Source organism: Onthophagus taurus, chromosome 10 (assembly GCF_036711975.1).
Source record: "Onthophagus taurus isolate NC chromosome 10, IU_Otau_3.0, whole genome shotgun sequence".
Classification (NCBI taxonomy): Eukaryota; Metazoa; Arthropoda; class Insecta; order Coleoptera; family Scarabaeidae; genus Onthophagus; species Onthophagus taurus.
The window spans coordinates 3,774,955-3,800,563 of NC_091975.1; the positions used below are offsets into that span (position 1 = coordinate 3,774,955).

At 35.6% G+C, this 25,609-nt stretch overlaps 1 protein-coding gene across 4 annotated transcripts in view; it reads right to left on the bottom strand.

Moving 5' to 3' along the window:
- The window catches only part of LOC111428500 (Rho guanine nucleotide exchange factor 3), a 41,122-nt gene that overhangs the window by 4,077 nt on the left and 11,436 nt on the right, over positions 1-25,609 (bottom strand). For all 4 annotated transcript variants that reach the window (XM_023064044.2, XM_023064041.2, XM_023064042.2 and 1 more), the window contains exons 2-10: positions 17,077-17,539; positions 14,842-14,996; positions 11,922-14,243; positions 5,245-5,353; positions 3,699-3,805; positions 3,546-3,628; positions 3,265-3,484; positions 3,101-3,203; positions 2,046-2,228 (exon numbers count right to left, since the gene is read on the bottom strand). In XM_023064044.2, the coding sequence (XP_022919812.2) occupies positions 2,046-2,228; positions 3,101-3,203; positions 3,265-3,484; positions 3,546-3,628; positions 3,699-3,805; positions 5,245-5,353; positions 11,922-14,243; positions 14,842-14,996; positions 17,077-17,442 (3,648 nt within the window). In that variant the 5' untranslated portion in view covers positions 17,443-17,539. The remainder of the gene's footprint in view (positions 1-2,045; positions 2,229-3,100; positions 3,204-3,264; positions 3,485-3,545; positions 3,629-3,698; positions 3,806-5,244; positions 5,354-11,921; positions 14,244-14,841; positions 14,997-17,076; positions 17,540-25,609) is intronic.

Below are 25,609 nucleotides of genomic sequence, written 5' to 3' on the forward strand. Positions count from 1 at the left end.
ACCTATTGTGAAAGGTCTTGTTCTTGTTTTACACTTCTTAATTATTTGATCCATAAAAATCACAAATAGTAGTGGGCTTCTCCATATTAAAGTTTTCGAACATTTCTCAATTTAGCCTGACGCACTCTTTTACCTTACTATATACACTTTCAATTGTTCTTTGTACTTTTTTGTTTATATATAACGCTCGTAAGGCTTTCCATATATCTTCTTTTGGTACTGTATCAAAGACTGCTGTTAGGTTCACAAATGCTAGGTATATGTCCTTAGCCATTTCCATTGTTTTATCTATTAATGTTCTCATTGTATATATGTGGCTTCTTATGTATTAGGATCATATTATTTTTCCATTCCCCCCGCCTTTCCATTTCTGATTGTCTTTAGCTCCCTCATCTTCTTCTCCCGCTTCGCTTCCATGTAGCGTTTGTATTCTTTACAAACAATGAAGAAGAGAAAAAGTGTTAAGGAGCAATATTGTTAGAAATAAAGTTTTCTGCAACTTTTTTTCTAAAACGTTTTGAAATTTATCCTCTGCCAACAAAATGATGTAAAACCACGATTTCATCTAATTTTGTCCATTAGGTCTATTTATTGATATTTATGCATCTGACAGAAAAAGTGTTAAAGAGCAACATTGTTAAGAATAAAGTTTATTGCAATCTTGATCATATTCCAGATTTATTTCTGATTACCTTTGTAATCATCTTCGAACTTTTTAGCAAATCTTTCCCAGGAATCTTGCTTGCTTTATAATTTCTTTTGTGTCATTTCGTTTTCTGTGATATTCCTGTTTAGTTTGTTGCGTTCTACATTGGTTGTATCTAATCCATGCTCATTTCTTCTCCTGTACCTTGTCTTTTACTGCGTCGTTCTACCATCTTGTTAGTTTCTGATAATTAACAGTTTTAGTTTATTTTACCTTTTACCATTTCAGGTATATGTTCCAATCTTGTCTATTCCCTTGTTATTCCAATGTAATTAGGTTATCCATTAACTTTGGTACTCTTCCTGTTTTTTTCTTCATCTTAAGTCGTCTGTGTTTTATGCAGGTTTGTGTTTTTGGTGTCGATAAACTTTAAAATTTATAATCAGCAAGAAAAAGCATTGATAATAACCATACAAATATGTTATTGATTTTGAATGGTTTCAATTATTTTAATTAATATATTATTACTCACCGCTTATTAATATTTTAATAATTGCTAAATTTTCATTTAAATATTATTTTATTCAATAATACGATTGACGTTCTTAAACCACATAATTATCACAGAATTACAACACAGGAAATAGCAAGCACTCGCAAAAAGAGTTAAAACAGGAAGATGCAATGATTATGAAACATAAACAAGAAAAATTCAACACGTCACTAAAAAGAAGGACCCAGCGATCCACCCCTTTTTTACTTCAACACCCTTCTCTACGTTGTAGATTACGTTTTCGTGATTCATACTTTATAACACTTCAAGTTAAATCAATAAACAACACTGTTTGGAATGCAACGAAAAATTTTTTTAACGAATTGACGTCATTTCGTCGATTAAAAACGATTTAATAACACGAAATTATGAAAGAAACTGAAAACAAGGAAGTAGTCTGGGTTTCGGTTGAATCTTTACTGGGTGGAATAGTCGATGCTGTGCGACTAGAAGAATTTCGCGCAAGCGCCGATTAAACGGGTCGCGCTTATCAAAAAAAGAATTTCCTGGAACACGATTTTTTTTCGATACAACGCACCTGTTCGTTTTGAAACCACAAAGACGACTGGAACACAGGTGCTATTTCGAAAATGACCGGAAACACCTCCCCTTTTCATAATAAACAATAGGATTTGAAGGCGTTGTCTGTAACTAAATAACCCCCTTTGAGAAATTTGTTTGGGCTAAAATCGATTTCTTTTTTTGATAAAAAATTGTTGATATCCAAATTTAAACCAACTCTTTCTTTGTATTTAAAAAACTCCTTCGTGAGTTTATTAAAATATACGTGGTTGGAATGCGTTATTATGCCATTGCTTAAATTGGTTTTAAATACGTATTAATTACCTTGAACCTATCAATAAGAATTTGGTTGATGAGGTCAGAGTGTGGTCTGGCGCTTCTACCGTTTCCTGCTCGATTTGGAGCCCTGCGACGCACCGTTGGTGGGCTGTCGAGGTCGTCGCAGGGCTGATCGGTATCATGGGACTCGGAACTATCGCCTCCTGTGCCTCCGCACGCAGGCACCATCTGAAATCAAATCAAAAATTCTCCTAAAAATAGTATAAAAAAAAATAAATAAATGTAAAGATGTAATCGAAATGGGGGATCTTACCAACAATAATAAATCATTGCGACGAAATCACGCGTGGAAAAGTGTGGAGTATTGCAGAGATCCATTACGGGGTTCAAAACGCAATAACCGTTTGTACACGACACGAAATGGACGATAAATTTACTTTTGGGATTGGTGGTATTCGAAACCGCTCGTTGAAAACGGGAGGGTTGCTATAAATTATATTATACAGCTCCAGGTAACCTGGTTTTGTGTTTTATTTTTTGTGGTTCACCTCCCAAATGGGTTTTGTTATCATCCAGATGAAGTTGGTTCAAATCAAATTAATTCTACAGGTAGTTTACGTTTTTATATACACAACAAAATTCCTTTCAAACAAATTAAAAAAAAATGGATAAGCGTTTTCTACTTACAAAAGATTATTTCAAATTTCGTACCTATTTAGATCTCGGAAATTATTATTAATTTAAATAATTTCCGATTCCGAATGGGAACGGAATTGGAATTATCTCAATTTATAAATGGTTGTGGACTGTTCACAAATGAGCATTTAATAAATTAATAATAGAAGAAGAGTGTGGTTAAGTAGCAACAAGAAAAAAGGGTTTACTCAAGAATTATTAAAACAAATATCTTACCAAACTAGTCTATTCGCAGCCTATTAAAAATTTCATAGATAATTAGTGGCACTGTTATTAAGACATGTTGAGTTATGTTTTTGAATTTATAATTAAAAAAAAATCGCGATGAAACAAATTTCCTCAACAAAAAAAAATAAATAAAAATTAAAAACGGGGTGAAACAACGAGATTAAAAATAAAATTACCTCAATTTGGATGCCGCTGTCGCCACTGTTGCACTTCGCGTTTCGTGCGGCTTTGTTTAGCTTTTTTCTTTCTTTACTCGTCCGCCAAACCAAAGGACCGAACCTGACACAACCAAAATAAATAGTAAAAATAAATTTTAAATTGCTTTCAAAAAGATAATTACTTGTATTTCTGTTCGGGGTGTTCATCCTTTACTTCGACTAATTGGCTCCCCGACGGTGATACCGAATGAGACCGCTGTTGGATGGTTTCCTCTTCTTGATCTTGAACTTCTTGAAGATTCTCCCCAAAATCCGTGCTGCAACTTTCTTTGCTACCTTTCTTTTGAAAACGTAGCGAAAAGGTTTTTCGAAATTTTTGTAATACACTTTCTGTAGTTTGACCTTTGGGAACAATAATCAATTAAAGAAATTGCGCCTTGCTATAACAAAAGGAGAAACTCACCGGTCGCTGTGTGTCTTCTTGTTGAATACTCCTTTGGATTTAATCTATTTTCAATTAAAACATCTTGTTTCTCATCCCACTTCCTTTAAAAACAAATTAATAGAAAAATAAGGATCTTTTTAATTATTATCGAAGACTATAAACATTTCTTACCTATTCTCAACATCCGCAGGATCTAACAGCTGCGGAGTAGATGTGGCTTTCGCTTTCCTGCTGGCACCTCCTATCGGTGAACGACGTCTGTTACCATCATGTAAAGGCTATGAGAAAAAAAACGATTGAGGATTAGGTTATATCACGATCATAACAGGATCATTTATTTGGATTTGACAATGAATGAAAAAGTTTTTATGATATCTTTGCATACAGAGAGATAGGCAGTTACAAGATGAATAATACCAAAGACTCCAAGAGATCTCAGGAAGACAATACTGATCTAAAACTACAGCAAATGCAAGTAAAAATCATCCAAAAATAAATATTTTAATTCGAAATAGGACTTTCACATCACAAATTTAACAATACAAAAGCTTACCGAAGTACAAATTTAGCATAAAAAACCCATTGTCTACATCCTGCTTGAATATTACGACGTGAATGTGATGGGAGAATATTAAATATCCGTCCGGTTAGTTACCCGGAATTTCGTCCGGATTCGCACAAAGCCGGGGAAACTCAAGAGAACTAACGAGGAAGAGAGAGAAGGTTGAAAACGAGAAATGCGTTCCACAATCACGGTATTTAATTATTATGAGAATCCCATAATTATGAAATATGGATACTTACACTAAAATATAAGACCATTTCAAAATAACTTAGTTATTGGTGTGTTCTCAACAGGATTTAAAGACGAACTGAGTCGAAGCTAAATTCTTACTTTGTACAACTGGGTAAGTGGATGAGTGTTGTACGTGACAAGCAAAGCAAAGAGCACTTCATGTTAATCGAAAACAATCATTTTTCTAGCCCTGATTTCTCTTCACTTCCAAATAAAATGCCCCGCTCGTTTCCGGCTTTGAGAGACTCCGATCGATCGTTTTACTGCGTGCTTACTAGTAGGGTTCGCGTAACCGGATAATTACTGTAAACGTTGCTCCCGTTGTCGGTTGCAACGATCGTAAATCTCGACAGAAATTGCTACTGGTATGGTCTCAGGACATCTGCCGGTGACGACTACCAATGACGACGACTACCTATGACGACAACCGGTTGATCATCTAACGTGTCTCGTCTAACTGTAATTGATGTACCATGTTGTTAACATTACTACTATTCAACGATGGGAACCCCCTTTGGCTTTTAGAAACCCAATATCCTTGCAGAATGTATTCATTAACATGAAATATAACGTTTGAGAGAAAAAACTACATGTACAAATCGATTTTCAAAGGTCAACGAACACATGAAGGTAGAAAATCTAAATTTATCACCATCCTATATTTAATTCATCTATATTTAAAATATCCAATTCGCGCTCGGATTGTTGTATAACGATCGGATAAACAAAAATACACAACTCCAGTCTATTGTGCATACTGTATACGCAACTGACGATTGGCAGATGATCCCAGCCCGTCTCGTTTTCACATCTATGCCGAGTTTCTCGAATTAACTCGAGTTGCGCTATTCGGATCGATAATTCAAGATAATTGAGTAATAGTAATCAGTAAATAACAGGATTAATTAGGATTTCACTTACCGTTACAGGAGCTGTTTGGGCTTTATTCGTCGGCGGTTGGGTTCTGCGATTTAATCCTGGCGATGTTGTCAAACTTTCAGCCCCTTTCTTTCTCCAAGGAATTTGACATCTATAAAAATAAGTTAGAGAAATTACAAACGATTTAAGTATAAATTATTATTAAATTACTTTTTCTTTGGAACTATTTAGGTTATTTTATGATTCATAATTTTAAATGATTTACACTGAAACGATTTGTTTAATCCTTTAATTTTAAGTTTTAGTTTAAATCTTGTTAACTGGGCGAAGATTGAAAATGAGAATCAAATTAAGAACAATAGAGGCAGAGAAATTATTCAATTAGGACGTAAACTAGCTCAAAGTATAGTTAGCGCTCTCGGTGTTGCAGTTTAGGGCAAAGGTTAACTAATGGGTCAATGAAATCTTCACATCACTAATCAACGGATTACATTCACGCCAGAATGCGCTTTACTAAGTACAACTTTAAGTGTAGCTTTTCTAAATGGATTTTTATTTCACCCACCTCTTAGCTATTTGTCAAGTTGGTCGTGCTTTTCGTCGTGGAAATGAAAAGAAACTCGGTCTAAAGGTTTTCCCCCACATATTTTTTGAAATACGCACAATCATATTTTTAAGGCGATAATAAAAAGTGTGAATCCAACAATTTTTAATCAAAATGATATCCTTTCTCTAAAGATTCTTCGCGAAGTCGTGAAATGCCACGATATTTCCAAGTCGAGATTGCAATTTAACGTAACGAGAGACGTTTTCACTATTGAAAATAAAAGCTTAAGTTTCATCCTACTTAATATTAACTCCGATGAGATTTTCGTATGAGAAGATAGCAGAATCTTCGTTCGTACATACAATTTTCCTCGATTCTAATTTAAACGTTTTCCCTGGAGGATGAAATATTCTGGATGCGAAAGTTCAACTCAAAACGAAAATTTATTACCGTCATTTTCGATACGAAATAACTTTAATGTAGAGAGTCTTTAAATTGATGTCGTACCTAAGAAGCTTTAGATTAAACAACCGACAATAAAAGGTCGTTAAGGTGTATCGTTTCCGAGTTTTAAGGTCCCTCGTATTTTATCGTCTGGGACCATTAAACTTTGGGCGAGATATCAAAAATCTTCTTGGACGTCCCGACCTTTTTCGGAGAATTCTTTATTGAGAATGATTCTTCACTCTGTATCGAACAAAGGAATCCGATGGAGGGAGAGAAACTCGGAAGCTAAAATGGTCCTAAAAAGAAACAGGAGATGGTGGGAAGTGAGGAGAATGGGATTAGAATTTCCTTTTGGACCTGGACTTCGATTATCCTGTCAATCATAGCGTCGCGGTTATTGATATTTCCCTCTTCGCATAAAAGGCCTTGAAGAGCTGAGGGTAGATTGTCGTTTAGATTGGGAACTTCTAACCTTTCAAAATATTTTTTAAATAAACATTTGAAAAATAAAATTTTAAAAAATTATATTTTGTTATAGTCTAAGCAGGTGATTCGTCATCCATTCTCGGACGTTTACCAAAAAAAAAAGCACCTGGTGCGGCAAAACGTAGTCAAAGAGATCAATGGGCGCAATCTGGTGGCACAAAGACCCGGCTCCCAACAAGAACCTTATCGCAGCTGCCGCCGCTACGGCGAATGTCGGCGGAAGCTGCATCTGCGCCAACGAAGCTTATCTCTTACGGAAATATCAAAAAACTATACACACAAACGGTTTAGTGTGTGTGAGTGTGTATATGAGTAGAGTATTGTAGAAATAGTAGAACTTGTGCCCAGACGGGGCTCGTTTTCCCTCTCGAGGATTATTTATTGCGACGTAAATCTCTTTGGAATTAGTCAAATATGCTTTTTGAGGGGGCCTGAGAGTTTGTTTTCTTTCTTTATATTTTATTTTTTTTTATCAAAGTTTTTATAAACTTGGTACTTGGGGATTTAATTCAAGACGTGTCCTTATTAAAAGGGAAGGAATATTTGAAGAAAAAAAAATTGTTTGAGAGAAAGAGAAATAAATATCTCATTATTGAATATTTTTGTTATAAAGGATTTCAAGGCAAAGATTTCTGAACAGACGATTGCCTAATAGTCACACCTTTAGCAGACTATTTTTCAGATTAAAAGAAACAGGAAGCGTAATCCACAGCCATTCCACGGAGAAACATTACACAAGGTTGGTGGAATTAAAAGAAGCAGTGATATTATTCAAGAATAGTAGAATCGTCTAAAAATCGACAATTTTATATTTACGACTTTAAAAACAGTTTTGAGAAGAATTGATGAAAATGCTGTATCCAGTATTAGAAGGATTTCTGCACAAGAAAACTAAAAGAAAAAATATTGATAATCGAGATATCAATATGAAATAAAAACCATTTTATAGCAAATTTCATCTTATATACATACTTTCGAGGTTGAGTTGGTAAAAATGTGATTTAAAACAATTTACAATGAAATTCCGTTTTAATAAATTTTTGACGGGTTTAAGTTTATAACAATTACAAGAAGTGTGGGTTATTGATTTTAGATAGACAATAGAGTAAACGTGTCATTTCAACGGTTCGTTAAGCGTTAATGCTTTGTTCCATTTCCGTGAAAATCCCCTGGAATTACTTTCGGGTTTCTTTTAGGGGGGTGGAGTTTATCTGCAGTCCTCGGCAATTGTCCAACCATTGGTAACTCCGTGACTTGAAAGATTTAAAAATCCTTGAAACTACAATTTGTTGAAACATCTCTAAATTGTATATTTTTTATCCGATTTTTTTTCTTAGTTTAAAGCACCGATAAACCCGAAGGCATGTTCCTGACGACTTTGCATCACGTGATGGAGATTTGGGTCCCCACAGAAATCCCCTTTTAAAGCCCTCGTGGACCTCAAATTATAAGACCCTGGACTTATCTCTTCATCCTCTTGTCTCTTTGGGCTTTATTGATTTCGTTGGTTATACAAAAAAATGTCGTGGATGTGGGGATGAATATTTAAGGATCCCGTAGTTTTTGAGGAAGGTATTTTGCAAAATTCAGTAGACAGTTTAAGTCAATTAAAAGTTTTCAGGACAAGTTTCGCCTCGCGAACGCAATAATTAACAGTTTCCCGTCTACCGGAAGTTTCCGTTTGATAAATATGAGCTTTTGAAGGTTTTATAAACTTTTTTGGGAAACGTTTTTTATGTTCTTTTTTAATTTCCATAGAGGTTACTTTTTAACGTGATCTTGTTTACAATTTTACTCAAACACATTCTTGTTATCTAAAACAACAAAACTGTGATGAAACGACAACAACTAAACCCTGTTTTTAGGTGAAACCCAATACAAAACAAAAACAATAACAAAAATCCTCTACCCTGGTTGATTTATTATTTTATTTCTTTCGTTATTAAATTCTATCCAATTAGCTAGGGCCCCCAAGAACAATTAACCCAACTGAAACCCAATTTTAAATTTACGTCCGACTGAACTTGACTTAATTGTGTTATTGTAGCACGGTGCATCCAATTAGGGTCGTTATTCAAAAGAATGAGGACAAATTACCCGTCAGTTCTCATTTGTCGGATGAATAACGATATTGCAAAGAAAGAATGCAACCGCAAAAGTAGAAAAAAAGATGAATTCCGTCTGTTCTAAAACCTCATTAAATAATAAAAAAAGGGTAAATGAAAATTATTTCAAGATCGTCATTGGCGTTCTTCTTCGTCTGGGAAGATTCGAAAAAAGTTCAAAGACCTTCTGACAGGTGAAGTGGAACTCTGAGTGCAACGGTTCGATGGTCGCTAACAGGAAAAGGCCACAACTTAAGAGATTGAGAACATTCCTTCTTTATTACTACATCTAATTTCCAAAAAAAAAAATGTATACAGCTGTTTCACATTGCGCAAATAACACAAAATCGATAATATACAGTCGACCTCGTAAAGGTCACGTTCCGCTACTAAACATTTTAAAGCTTCAACAACTCAAATGGACCTCCTGGATGGATTTCAATTTTAGAAGAAGGTAACAAATTCAAACTTTAAAATTGATCAAAAAGAACTTACAAAGTAGCTCTTCGTATGGGTTTTCTTGCATCGTCGTCAGTCAGTGAAGTATCCCATGATTTATTGGGTGTACAAAATCCAGTTATGAGACAATCAACGCTTGAAAAATGCCAACTGTGTCGCGTGGTGCGTTTTAACGAACACATTTTTTTTAAATTCCGATAACGTTCTCGATTAAAACCGTCTGGCTGCTACCAGAAAACTGCACCTACAGACCACTACAGTCTCACCACATACTAAAGAAAAACCGATTGAAACGTGGAAATCGACCTTATTGTCTGAGTATATAAGAGCTGGTCTCGTGCAACATGACGCGTACGTTGTCGTTTGAATCGGATCCATTCGGGTTATTTCGACGTCAATAGAAGGGGGGCGAAATACCACGAGGTGTGTACAGGAGTGGGCGTAAGTAAATTGATGCTTAAACTTGATGTTTAAGTTCGTTTAACTATCAAGTTTATTACTAACCATGTAACTATATAGTTGATTGGTCGTTTTTGTTTATATACGAGAGTGGATAAATTTTCGGTGAAAACCGCTTTGTAGTGTGGTTTCTCGTTAATTTATTGAACGTCGATTAATTTTCGTGCAATTTTAGAGAGGAAATTGCGTGCTGGGACATTTTCGAATAACATCAAACATTTAAACGTTTTGTTAACCACAAAAACGACATTGGTTTAGTGTGAACTCAATACATTATTAATTTTTTGAATTACATTCTTTGTACGTGTAATTTTCTGAGATTGAAAATGTATATATACGGTGAAACAAAAGTTATCTTAAAATTTGAGTTATAAAAAATAATTTTCTCAAAAATGGTTAGGACGTAGGAATGTTTTATATTAGCTGTTGGTAACCGTGACAGAGTAATTTCATTACTTTCTAGAAGTCAAATTGACGTTTATAAGTGAGGTTAAGTTATTCTTCGTTTTGAATCAATATATTAGGATTTCAAATAATTTAAAATGGTATTTATACGATTTTGTTGTTAGTAAATTTCACCCCTTTTAATATTTCTTTCATTAGCTGCAGATGATAGTACATCATAAACAGTTTTAGTAGCCGAAAATCAAAATATTCTGATATCTTATAGAACTGTCAAATGATATCGTAAATAGTACCTACTGGTAAAGCAGCACCACTAAAAACATGAAAGCTGGTGCATTCACACCTTTTTGTATGCATATAAAACCGCTGACAATACATTTCTTGTAACTTTAACTAATGAAATGGCGTCACCGCGACGTCCAAGTTAAAACCATCATTAATCACTAGGTAAAAGGAGTTCCGCCTCTTCTGGTTGGACGATAAATTAGTTTCCTGCTAGGGTACATCGCCGAAGATCTTATCCAAGTCCCGACCATGTTTCCTTATCAAGTACACGACTTACTACTTCATTAGAGAATCAATATGAATTACGATTTCCAATTCACCGTATAGAAAATGAAAATAAAAAAAATCCGTGTTAATATTGAAATGTGAAGGTCGAATATCTTGTACCCGGTAATCCAGAATGTTTACCTGACGAGATGGGCGACGAAGGAATGTGAAAATCGTGCCATTCCTGATCTCGTAGATTCAAGGTCGCACTTCTACTTTTCTACTGTAATATTATCAAAGAAATTGAAAGTTGTTTTATAAAACTAGGTAAGGATTAAGATTTATTTTCACTCGATTGCGAAATAATTTATTGGGAATGTAAAATATGCGCGTTGACCGCGTAAAACTTTTTTTAATTCTTTCGAAAGGTAGAATCCGTTTATGGCATCATATGGCACCATATGGTCGGTAACCTTGCCGGCGTCGTCGCACCAAGTCGTTCCAACGCTACACCATGAATCTCTTTTTATCCGTTTCTCAGTTATTTTTAAGATAAGTTTATAAAACGCGTAAATGGCTCACTCATTGTCAGAATAACCTGGAAGGAAGTTGTACACTTTCACATCACGAAATGAAGATTACATAAAAGGGTATTAAATACTTTTACTAGATTTATGTAATTTAAAACTGTATCAAAATTTGGACGGTTTTTATGTAACACGTGCTCTTTTCTTGACAAAACCCATTTCCTCTATCCTTTCCCCTCCGGATTTCGTAGAAAAAGGAAGGCAAACCAGACACTTCTAATTAGAAGTGAAGGGCAGCTGTTTCCTGGAGGATGCTGCAAACGGCAGATGTTCCATTTTAGGATGGAACATACCTGTTGGGCAAAGTAGGGACGCGCGACGTCTGTTATGACTCTCCTCTCCTCTTCACGGGGGGTTTTACGACCTTCTTCTCGGTCGATAAGTCGTAGAATTTAAGCGAACTTCCAATAATAGCGTTAATAACATTTTGAGAGAACACAATTTCCCTGGAGAACAAACTACGATTCATCATTATTAATTACGAGTTTTGGATGTCACAACGTTCCGGATGAGACAGGTCGGGAGCATCCTTAGAGATGTTATTAAGGGATGGTGGGTTTAAATTTTAATGCTTTTAGTATAACGTTGGTGTGAAATTATGATAACGGGCATAGTTTAAATTAATTAAAATTAATTTTAAATCTGAAGTAAATCAAGCAAATCCTTCATGCTGAATAAATTGGATTATGTATTTATAATAATTAATAATGGTAACAAATTAAAATTACTTACTCTTGTTGTTGGTAAGTTCCTGATAAGAAAGATTTAGGGAGTGACAACGATCTTTGTTGAGCATCTTCAAAACCAACGCTTTTCTTTTCCTCATTTGGCGCACTTCCAGGTCTGGTGAGGACCATTTCGCGGATAGGTTCATCTTTTTTCGGCACATCCTCTAAAGGAGTTGACGCACCGGAACTTTTAGCATTTTTTGGACTCCTAGATGAAGCCCTATCAGAAGTGGTTAAATATAAATCACTACTTGTTGAAGAACTACTCGGATTACGCGACACTGGCGACACCCCGCGTACATTTACATTCACAGGCGAACACTTCCTGTCGTTTTGAACAACACTAGATTTAATGGGACTCAATCTTTTCGTCTCAAATTGCTGGGTTGGTCTTCTTTGATAACGGACGTCCGTATCCGCCCTAGATAACCTTTTCGGTTGCGGTTTCGTTGATTCCGGGCTACTTTTTTCAAGGGATCGTTGATGAGTCGGATAACTATGAGATATTCTCATCATTGATTGGTTAGTTAATGAATCTCTATGTGCGCAATGGGGCCAAAAATCACATGTATCTGAAGTACAAGGTTTTTTTACTTCTGTTGTTGTTGATTTAACTTTGGTTAGATTAGGGGTTGTTGAACCTCTTTGCAAAACTTTTTTATCTTTATTACCAACGATATAAATGTTATATCCGTTGTTGGGTTTAATTGGTTCTTTGGTTTTCTCATCTCTCGCATTATTGTATCTTTGCATTAATAAAGCTTGAGCAGCTGCGCGACTTCTACTTCCATAAATAAATCCAGTTACCACCTCAGCTTCTCTTATCATCTCTTCACTTACTTCTTCTTTACTTCTTTTATTTCTTTCAGGAATTTTAACCACAACACGATGACTTTCTGTATGTTGAATCTGTTGTTGTTGTATTTGTTGTTGTTGAATTTGTTGTTGTTGTATTTGTTGTTGTTGAATTTGTTGTTGTTGTAATTGTTGTGGTGAAATTTTAACAGGATTTCTATAATTATTTTTTTTATCTGGAAGTTGTAAACTTCTCGATCTTCTCACCCTTAAAGATGGATCTTCTTGAATTTGATATTGCCTTGCTGGAGCTGATCTTCTTAATTGTTGCATCGTCCCCGATGGAAATTCGCCGCTAGAACTAGTTGAAGATGTTGGAGATGGACACCCACTATGTCTATTTGAGTCAGATCCAGCTGGTGATTTTCTGGTTTGACTTCTATAAGTGCTTCTTTGTGGGCGACTTGAAGGTGATGCTTTTTCTTTCGGACGATGAACTTCGACATTCACCACACTCATAACTGAAGAGGAGTTATTGTCTTCATCATCGGCGTCTTCGTAAACATCGATTGAAGAGTCCGTGTTTTCGGACAATCTTGGCATTGCTACTCTAGGAACGTAGCTGTCTAAGCTTCTAAATCCCATTGATGATGAGCTCGAAGATGAGGATTCTCCGTATTTTTGAACGAATTGGGTTCGTCTATTTGCGGTGGTATCTTCAAGGGATTTCGTTTGAGGGATTCTTGGATAAGATCTTAAATCGGCGTTCTTTGATTTTCGTTGAGGGGGGTTCCAAGTTGATGTTACTTGCGGTGATGGTGGGGGGCTAACATCGCTGTCGACGATTGCGTTAGATCTTGGAAGAAATGGGGGTTTTCCGAAAAACGTTCTCGACTTCCCTTTTTGGTTTCGATCTTGGAAAGCAGGGGGAGGTGATATAATGGGTGTTATTGAAGGAGGAGAAAAGCTTTCTGGGACGCTTCTCGGAGAAGGGGTTTTTGATGGTTGAATAATCTCGTAATCCCTTGTTCGTAAAGGAAGATAAGCCGGTCTTTGCGCTTCGACTTTACTATTTGGTTTTTCTGGGCATTTTCCCGGCTCACTTTTGCAGTGATAATCAGCTAACTTAATCCCGATTCTTCTTGACGATTGCAAGGAATCTGATGTGGCATAAGATGTCCTTCTATCGTCTAAAGATCTTTGCTGAACCTGTACCCAACCTGATCTTCCCAAATAAACCCCATCGACTTCTTTATCACACCATCTCACAGGCGATAATTCTCTATGACAACTACTTCCCAGATAAATTTCAGAGCTACTATCATTTCCGGATGAATGAAAACTTTGTTGGCCATATTTATATTGGTTATAACCCCCTAAAGATTGATGTTTCGTTAAAGGGGCACAGCTGGTACTGTTCCTATTATAACTTCTTGAATTTCCCGTTGTGGTGGTTGCGGCAAAAACCGTTGTGGGGCTGGTATCCCATTCAGAGGGACCGCGTAGGTGCAGCACCGACACATTGGGGCCCCTGAAATAATAAAAAAGGAGTGGTTACGAGCGTCTGGTTGCCATATTTGGATCTCGACCTCGGAGGACCCGAGTACAAGAACCTTGCGTTTGTTGTGCGTACGTGAAGGAAATACCAACAGTTATCTTAAATGTGTTATAAAACACTTGTTGCCCACATCGATTTAATTATTCGCAATTTTTTTTCGTCCCACTATTTATGAAATTTAAATAAAATTTAAATTTAAATAAAAATTTGAGGCTTTGATCCAACTCTGCATAAGCTGGACATTGAACTCGTGTGGGTTTGAATTATCTCTCCTGAGTTTTCTACGCAGTAAAATTTGTTAATATAAATGTTAAATTGATTAACTCGAAATTATATTTCAAAAAACAAGATTTGATTTAATTGTTAATAAATTGAATCAGGCTTGAATATATGGTTTTAGAAAATGAAAGTAAATTTCTTCAATTACGCATTAGAAATTGAACCCAAGATAGTTTCCTGCACAATTAATTACAAAAAAAAATGTTTAAGGTCAAACGGCGAATGCTTACCAAAGTAAAAGTAAATCTAAACATAGACATTTAAAAGGCTGTTTAAAAATAAAACCACTCACCTGGTTGCAGCCATGTCCACGTCTTTCGCCGGACTGACTCTGCTAGTTGAAGAGTTTTGTCGAACCGGTTCCTCCACAATCCACCTCTGGGAGGAGTCCGGATTGGTTCTTGGCGCCTGCAACCTCGGTGGTTCCAGAACACTGTCCACGCTCCGCTGAAAAAAAAATCATAACAAGACTTTGCAATATACTCGAACGTTCAGAACTTCACTTCACCCTGTATACTAGGAAGTGCATTAGATGACCGTGGGATCGCAGAAATGAACGTTTCGGGCAATTACATTCTAAAACTCAGCGTGTTGTGTTCCCGCACATGATTAATTTTAATGTTACTCTTTGATGTAGACCGTAGTTGAATAATTTCGTCCGCAATTATGCGAAGAACGCAAGGAAATAGTTTGGTGTTTGTTACGTAATTAAGTAGCGAGATGCGCTAAGAACGATATAATTTAGAATTTATCTGCCTACTACATTAAAGAAACTTCTTACTCACATCACGATTCTCTCGTAAAATATTTATGAGAGTTTGACACCGTCGGCTTTTACATTTCCTCGCTTATTGTCTAGCGAATATTACCTAGCGATATCCAAGCGGTGTCTTCGTCGTATTTCATATTTATTTTTACCTTTATTACAGAATATAAGATATAAGTCATCTTTTGATATAACAAGCACAACCATTTCTATCTCAACTTCATTCCTCTTCGTAAGCAATCTAGTTAATTAGAGGAAATCGTCAAGTTGATTGGAATTGTTTTCAGAAAAGTAAACTTGTGTCAAAGAATCAAAGAATACCACAATCGGTATTCTTGGTGTAGAATTATAGAAAGGACGCTTAAAGAACACCACAAATAAAACTGTCCGGATATATTACGACGGATGACTTGGTTAAGCTTACGACGACGACGATTTTGCCCCTCACTTCCGGTTGCTTTTTACTCGGACGATGCCAGCGGCGCAACGTCGTCTACGTCTTATACGTCTTCATTAGAGTGAACCAGGAGCCTTTAAGCTGAGCGCGATTTTTTAAATAGGATAAGAGAATTCTCTCGTAAAGTTTAAGTCGATATTTGTCATTGTAATTTATATGGATTAAATATGGAAAAAAAATTTTTTGGAAATATAAAGTATACTTTATAATGCATTATGAAGATATTATAAAGCTCATTGTCTGCAACTCTGATTGCATAATCTTCAGATTTTCACTGTATGGTGCACTTTACTAGACTATTTGTATGCGCATCCACCATTGTTGAATTGGTAAAATATGTTATTTGAATCTTATTTTTGAATGATTTTTTTTATTGATAGGATTAAGTTAAAAAATCTGTCATGAAGTAGTTTGTACAATTTTGAATTTGATTTGTCTACAGTAAATTTTACACTTCGTTGAAATTCCCTTTAAATTGGATGGAATGAAGAAAAGAATGGGTAGAAAATCGGATTTTACGTGTGTTTAAGTTAGGAAGTAAGTAAATTGGGGGAGGAAGCTCGCTAGGGGTTGTTAACTCAATGTTTACTTATCCTAAAATCCTAAAAGGGTACAAAAAGACTCAAAATATACATTAATCGTACAATAATAAAGAAATATCTTTTAAGATCACTACGAGTATCGAAGCGGAGAAGTTAATTACCTACCATCGATTAGATTGAGGGCTTTCTCCACCTGAAACATCCGATTATTTACTTTACAAACGTTCAAACGGAAGCGATTGTAGCTCCAGGTAAGGTTTTAATTGCATTAATAGCATCAAAGCGTGTCTTTGGACTGTGTCCATTAAATTAAATGGAATGATTTTCTTTCTAAATATTAACTTCTTTTAGAAAGAAATAAATAACGTTATGTGGAAAGCTCGAAATCCGTGCCATCACCACGCGATTAGGTATGCATGAGATCGGCAACTCGTAATTAAATTTGCATATTTTTCGTCGGAATTCCGCCTCGAACTTAACCGCGTTCGAACGGAAGTTACGACGTATTCGGACCTCGTTTAAGTCGTAATAAAATCGGAAAATTTACAACGCGTTTCGCTTCAATGAAATATCGCAGGTTAATCGATTAAATTTGTAGCCACCGGGTTGAACATAATGACAATTATTATTTGAAAACGCATTCTGTCCTAAAATAATAAAAACAATTTCGGTCAAGCAGCAAATTCAATTTTACCCAATTTTGCTATTGACATGTTAATTTTGTAAATGTGTTTGTTAAATTAAAATTTAAAAAAAACTTACATTTACAACGTTACTTCTTGGTTTCGAATCTCTATCAACTGATCTTTGCTGAAGGTGTCTACTTAATGCGAACATTTCCGCCAATCTAGATCTAGTTTTTCCTTGTTGACTGCTGGTTCCGGTCGGTGGATTTAGTGGTGCCACCTGCTGGGGATTCCGTTTTCTCGCAGGAAACACCAAATGTTCGATATCCGGTGTATAACCCGGATCCATACGCACGAAATCTTGCACGCTCAGCTTCGGGCCGTTCTTCGAAGCGACCTTCAACGTTGCCGGTTTCCTTTTCACGTTGAACGGTTTATGCGATCCCGTTGATTCGGCCAACATCAGCAATCGATCTCGCACGTGGACCTCGTCTCTACTCATTTTCTTACACCCGAAAGCCGAGAATCAAGATATGTCAGTGAAAACCTGCCCTTATAGCAGGTTTATCCGGTTCTGGATCTTCAGTCATTATTCTGACCTAAAAGAAAAAGAAATTCAAAAAACCTTTAAGATTAAGTTTATTTCATCATGTTAAATTTTCCGTAAACGAATTGATGGTAAATAGGATTCTGGTGAAAGGCTTAGGAAATCGAAACGTCATTTAATAAAACCCAAGCTTCGCTATTGATTTCTGCATGACGAAGTACAGTTAATTTCCCACGACAGGATCGAGACATACTGCATACAAATTTTCCGTTTTCCCCTCAAGCTTCGAGCTTAAACGATTTATACCGTCAATTGGCCGCTCGAATTTAAAAGGTCCAATTTGCATGCGTCTACCCGAGCGCCTAAGTTAATCAATTAATTGGGGTGAACTAGTTTCTTGAAGAGCAGGTTATCAAATAAGCCTCAATCCCTCCTATGTGACCCTTGAATCGTATCCCAGGGGAAATATCTTTACTTTGGCCGTCTGGTTCGGCTTGATAACAGCTTTTGAGGTGTGAATTGAATCGACAAAATGAATTTCTTACTAAAAGGAAAAATTTATTGGGTGTAATCAATGAAGTATCAAAAAAGTTTGTTCTAATAATCAGTATGCTTTAATGGGCATATTATTTGACAGCATTTTATAGTTATTCGGTGTGTAGATATATTAATTAGACTGTGAGGCGCCTCCGCCAAAATTTATTAATTATTTTTTACCTCTCACAATTCATGTAATTTTGTTACTATTTTTGTATTCAACATTTATTAAGTTAAAAAACATCACCCGGGGGTTTTATCTCTTTGAATTTAAAAATTGTTGGGTTACAGCTGGTGTAATTCCAAGTGGTCCGAGTATTGTGCCGGGTGCAAAGTTCGTCAACCTCGAAGTGGGTTATACAAAGCACTTTCAACTTTGCTTTGACCAAAATCGACTGCACAAAAAGAAACCCGCCTCCACACCACTTGTTTTCACCAGTTCATCTTAAAAGACGCGCGCAACTGGTTCGAAAGACTTCGTGAAAGCGTTTGTTTTTAAACGACCTATCCTTGTGTTTTAGACATTTTAAAGGAGACTTTATGCGCACGGATTGGATCTGTTCGTTCGCATTGGAATTCAACGGACGGTAGAATTATTTGTTGGATTCGTGAAGCGGACTCGGATTTTCGCTGTTGGGGAGGCACTGCGTGGTGGTGTGGTTTCGGTCTGGTATCGACCCGGTTCTCGACGTGTTGAAACTCGTTTCGACGCATTATTTTATACGGACGGTTGCTATCTTTATAAACTGTTTGATTTCGATATGCCGAGCTTTTGTGTATACCTAAAAGGGTATCGTATACGAAAGTTGATTTAATTTTTTCTTCTCTCTTCGTCAGCCTCATCTGGATTATAACTATGGAAAGGAAGTATCATATTACTATATAAAAGTGAGATTCTATTTGTTCTTTGACTTCTTTTCTAAGAGTTCTTCCAGTTATCGTACCTTCGCCAACTTTGCTGGCTGAATTTTAAGTGCAAACTTTGACGACGTGAAAAAGCAACGGTAAAAGTACTTCTATGCGACGGCGACATCCGCTCGTATTTTACAAGTTTTAACGTTGATGTTAACATCGAAAGAGGAGAACGCATCTTATCTATTCTCGTTGGATTTCGTGTCGGTTGCTTTTATTTGGTTAGTTACGCTTTAATTTTTATCGGATATACACGGTCATGGACGCGCCTGAAGTTTTTATCAGGCCCAAAATGCACTCGAGGCGTGCATATTTTATAAACGACGAAGAGGAAAATCGATATGGTCCTCTTTTCAGGGGTTATATAACCAACCTTAAGTACTCTAGGACGAGGCCGTATTAACATTTTGTCATCGAAATATGCTAAGTAATTGAATACTCTTTGTTACTCCCGATGACATATCACAGGAATGTGAAAACTTAGTTAATTTGACATGATAACTCAATTATGATTATTTGATTATCGTTATCGAGTGTAAGTGTTTACAGGGTTGGATTAGATCCAAACTGGGGCGAGTTTATGACTCCTATGAGATAGGATATAAATTAGGTCGCGGTTTGTGTCCCGCCCGCGATGTAAATTACGTTCAGATGCGCCCCGGGTTTAAACATTTAAACGTCGATTTGGGTCGAAACGATCTTTACTCCACATACAACATACTATCCTATTGTTTAAATACGTAATATTCACAAATATTCCTATCCGTTGACCGTTTTCACGTTCTTCCATCTTCAGGATTTAATCAAAACCTTTACCCACCCCTTTGTCTCCACCAACAATGTTTTGCCCGTTTAGACCCCCGGAAAGTTGCCGGGATATTTTATTTAAAAGCTCGAAAGCGAAAATCCTCTTTTGTATTTAAAATTCCAGAACGAACAAAAAAAAATTAAATTAAATAAATAAAACAGATTAAACCGACGAACATATGTACGAAAAACAAATCTGACAGATCACAAATTGGAAAAATCGCTAGTTTAAAATAGTATTAAAATGAAATTTAAAACATGAAATTTGTTAAAGAAGCAGCTGCTTTGCCTAGATCTAACGAGCGAATTTGCAAATGCACCGCAAACTTAAACTAAACACATTTACGATGGGGTAAGTGTAATCAAGAACTTTGAAGTCGCCCCTAGAAACCCTCTGCTAGTGTCGTAGGATGTTTATTCATGGCGCATCTATCCTAACAACCACATAGAATCTACAAAAGCTCGAGATAATCTGGATGATGTGATTTTAAACTCAACAAATCCGTTAATTTCCTTCAAAAGTACATTAACTTATTTTATGTAGAAACGATTTTGTTAAGGTTCTTAAAAGGTTATCTTTTCGGATTATAATTTTTTGTGTTGAGGACGGTGAGATAGTATTAATTAAACGTATTTGACATATACTCGACGATCCTAGATGACTATCATATACATGACTTATAATCTGAAACTTGTGCGATGATATCTGCAATGAGTTTTGCTACACAATTTATGGTGGTGCTTTTTTAATCTAAGCATTGCCTTTACATTTAGATACGTGAGCGTATTTTTTTGCGTAATTTTTTGAGTAAATTTGTTTTTAACCCCAAATTTTGTGTGTCTTGGACACTAAGTGAGTTTTCATCGAGTTAATACACGTACTCTCACAGGTCGTATAACACTAGATAAACGTCAGAATCAGTCGGTCACGTGTATGCATAGCGAATATCCGACCGAACTGCTGATGTAAACTAAATATTAGCTTGGTTTCCTTCGGTTCTCCGAGTGCCATACTGCTTCAGGACACGCAATAAGCCTTTCTGGTTTCAAATAAACCCGTTTTGGATTTAGGTCAAACTTGTATATCCTATCCATACTCTTAATAAAATTGATTTTTCCAAAAAGAATTCACGGTTCGTTTAAATCAAGGCGAACTTAGTTGGAAAATTGAAAGATCCCTTTTAAAAGTTTTAAAGGAAACGAGAATCTTTTCTTTCCCGTTTCGTTTTAAACCCTCGATTTCCATCTTATTAATGATTTAGTCGACTCATCTAGGAAATTATTAACAACGAGACATTTATTAGTTTGAGATGATGTCTAATTAAATTAAATTGCTCCTTTGGGTAAAGATTTAAACAGATAATATGGGATCATTACGAGAAGCTAAAGCTGAAACTGGCAGTTATGCTTTCGAAATATTAAATGTCGAGATTATTAATTTACCTCTTCTTGGAATTTACGTAATTAGAATTCCTTGGGGGACCTTAAAGTAAACATTGTTGTATTCGGTATAAACTTTTTTGTTTGTTATCAATTAACGAAACAATTCTGATGAAGACAGATTTATACCTTATCTTTGAATCGATCTCTTTTTACTTGAAGACAATACGGGCGTAATTAGAGAAAGGGTTCCTTTTCGCGATAATGAGTTTTCCATGGAATTCAATTTGTTTGTTTCCATGTCGTTCAATTTGATTCGCTTTTAGAAACGGTTCGCCTGACCACTTTTGGTGGAGGCGCGGGTAATTCAATTAAATTTTCATTTTAACTCGTTAAAATATCAAAATTGTTTCAACGTTATTATGAGACTTAACACGGTAATTAATTAATTTTTAGTAATTAATAAGAGCTCAACTGTAAAGAGGTTTATGTAATGTAGATTTAATACGTTATTTTTATGCTTATCTAGTAGTTGAAATAAACGTGGTCGATTTACCGCTAGGATTTTCTCGGTTGACGATAAAACTTTTAAATTGGCAATCTTGTACTGTACCACGCTTATCTGTCACTATTACGGAGTATGTACGGTAAATAAATCCCAAGAAACGAGGTCAAGGTTTAAAGTGTTAAAACGCAACATAAATTATTCCCAACAAAATTAACTTTTTAAAATCAAAATCACAAATTATTTTGTTTTGACAATTTTAAATTTAAAATTTCGTTTCGGTTTCGACTGGATTTCCGTTGCAAAAAATAAACGTAAACGTTGGTTGGTGCAGTTGGAAATGCAAAATGATAAAAATGCTTTGAAAGCTGATTTCGTATCGACTCGTAAATCGAGTCGTTCTCACACACTGCTTCCGGCTAAACCGAAATCTCCGCCGAGTTGGGTTCGAATCGATTGGTAAATTTATGTAAAATAGCAAATTTTAAGCCCACCATCCAAAGATATATAGAAAAATTTTAGGTCTAAAAGGTTTTTGAAACTTTTTGGTCGCGAATATAGCTTATGATAATATAATCGATTCAAAGTTTGGTTTTTACTTTTTCACATCGACGTAGGAAGTTGAGTTCTTTAAGTAGTAAACAGTGAATAAATTTCGAGGTGAGTTTATTCAAGTATAACTACGACGTTTACGGAAAATAAGAAATTATTTATTTCACACTAGCGCCATCTCTTGTTGGCTAGCTGTTTCAACTGACACTATTTAGAAATCACAATATTGACAGAAGAGTGGAGAGAACTGTGAGATAGGGACAGGGACATACAGACGCAGGATAAGATTGCAGAGACAGTTATGGAAATTATAATGTAAGATATGGGGACATAGTGGCAGAGGAACTGCCATTGGTGGGCAAATTCCGCTGTGGCAATGAGGAGAGACGGAAGGAACATATGCTGAGAGAGTGTAGTGAATTAAAGTAGGAGGCGATAGACTGGAAGCAGATTTTGGAGAGGGGGTAGGAGCAAAAGATGGATGAGGGAGGTGATTGGGGCGAGGAGCCGAGTACTGGAGAAATATTATAAATTGTAAGTTATAAACAATAAAACGTTTATTATTCGGGTTTAACATTCGGGCCAACCCGAATGGTTCAAGTTCTAGGTTTAGTGGTGTTAGACTTAGCTCTAGTTTTAGTTGTTCCGCAATTATCTGAGCTTTCGATGAAAGTGTGTCTGTATTTTGGAGAACACACCTCACTTTTTTAACCTCATTTCCAACAAACGTCAATTTAGACCCTAAATACATAAAATTTTGAATTGGAAACTACACCATTGGCACATAGAAATTGATGGATAAATGTGAATTTACGCGTCCAAAATTCCATCATTATGCAAATACACCCTTTTCATTTTGCTTTGCAAATCACGATTGGGGCACTTTCGTAATAAAATCTGTGCGTGTGCGGTGAGTGTGATACGAAGAGATATGGACATTATCAAGGATGATTGATGGCCACTCGTTTCATAAAGCAACGTGATGTTCATGGTTGTTTGATGGTTATTTCGAACAATAGGTATTCATTTCAATTTCTTTTTGATTAATATTTTCCTTTTGTTTTATTATTTCTCAGTTATAGAAAACTATAAAATTGTCTTGTTAAGCGTACTACCACGACAATAAAACTACAATGTCCCGAACCTGTAATTTCTTACCCGATCCAATATCCACGGTTTATTGAGCCATTCGTCTGTTAAATCTAAGACACAGGCGCCGGGTACCCAAAGCCCAATAAGCTGGAAACGAATTACGAAAGCTTGTTTACATGCTAAACAAAACCGTCTCATATAAAACCATTATATTAACAGAATTATGTTAAAATCAAAAATAAAACGTCAATCAAATTATTACGAATAATATCACCAATCACAAACAGAAGGTATAAACTGCAATCTACGTCGATATTGAAACATAACAAAAGGGGGTGAAATAAAGTTTGTGATTGCAAGAACTCTATCGTTAAAATTTCGGAAAAAAATGAACGACTTCGATTCAGATGGGAAAACCTTAGGGGATCGTTTAATTCGGTTTGGTTTTAACGGTTCCATCGTAAAGCGAACGTTGGTATAGTTATTTTTTGGTAGGGATCAACACGTCTCCCATAACGTACAGCTCGAAACCGTAAACTGTTTTATTACTCGGATAATAAAACCGTTGTTAGATGTAGACGTTCGATAACTTGCGATTTTTTCATGTTTAAATTCAACAACTTTTTCTTTTTTCCATATATTTATGGGGAAACAACTGAAAATTTGTATTTTTTTTAACTTTTCATCACATTAATTTTTTTATACAAGCCATTTCCGATCATAATCCGTCTTCATAAATTTTAAAGCGTCAATCGCAAATTGAAAATAACGACGCGTCACATAAAAGCATTCGCGGCGAAATAAAATAATCAAAAATGTCTGTAATGGTCGATTTTTATTTTATTTTATTTTTTTTTTCGGTCAAAAATCTCCGGGATTCTCGACAAATTTCGGTGTATTTCTACTGGGAAATATATTCGAATATTGGTTCTATAATAAATGGAGATCTTAGGTTCTTCTTCGTCCCTTTTTTTTAGGTCATCAGGATCCCTTTGGTTTTTTTTGCCGATATGAATGTATATTGTAACATATCCGGGTTTTATTTATTTCATTTTTATTCAAGACTAATAAGTTCATAAAATTCTCCGCTAAAGGGTACACTAAAGTTGATGCAAGAGAGCATAGATATGATGCAGTCTGATGAAGATTCAATTATGTACAGAGCTATTTCAGACTTGCTGGATGCTAGAGGTGGCGAAAAATTGATACAAAGATGATATAGACTTTTACAAAGTTGTCTCAACTACAAACTTGCAAATACAAACTTGATACAGGTATGAGAGATGTGAAGGAAAGACTCTTGTAACATGATAACCTCTACAATTTTCCAGCATGCAGATATATTTTTCAATTTAATAGCTGCGTTGGTCAGCATGACTATAAATTTTCTAGGCAGGTGCTCTAAGATTTTTTAGGATTTTCTTTGGATTCAAGTTTTTATCGCATCTGCTACTTCTTTAGGCGTAGAAAGTTGAGCTTTCTAGTTGCACTAAGAGTAAATTTATTTTTCTGATGTTGGCATCTACCAATTACATTTTTTGTTTGACCACCCTGGGCGTCGACTGTAGCTTAGAAATCAGAAAGTTAGAGCACTACCGCGAGAGTGGTAAAATACTTGAATACAAACATACTTTGTTTTGATTATGATAATATCTACCAATTAAGGCATCTAACACTCTTAGTGTGAATACATTCCTAGAGCGCTTAAATGAACCATTAATTAAATTTGAATCTTAGGCGTAGTTGGTACTCCAAATAATAAGGCAATCTATAATCGCATTATACAAATAGCTTCATACCTCATTTATGTGGCTTTATCGGCATGTACTGACGTGAATCAAGAGTTAATTTCGGTGCTACATTGATACGTAGTCTTGAAAGCTGTGGAATTTGATCCAATTTTGTTTTGTATAGAGTTAAATTGGTAAGAATTAAATTTTTCTATATCCCAATTTTGTTTATATATTAATCTATATATAACATCTTGTAATATAATCATAACAATAGTATGTAAACGTGTTAATAGCAGGTCCCGATAGACTAAAGCGATTGATCATTTCATATACCGTGCTATGTAACCCGTTAACAATTGCTGATATAATTATCTCATTAGTCGAGTCAATACGCTCAATGGAACCATTATGTACACCACCAAAATTAACGTTAACTACAAAATTAGATTTAAACATCTCTAAGGATCAACACAAAGGTAGTCGTTTCCTTAGAAAGTCAATTTCCGCATCAAAGTAAGGGACAAAGAGGAAAGTCAGAAACCTTAGATTCGAATGAAGAAATCAATTTAAACCCCAAACAAATTACATCTCTGACGTATTCCGT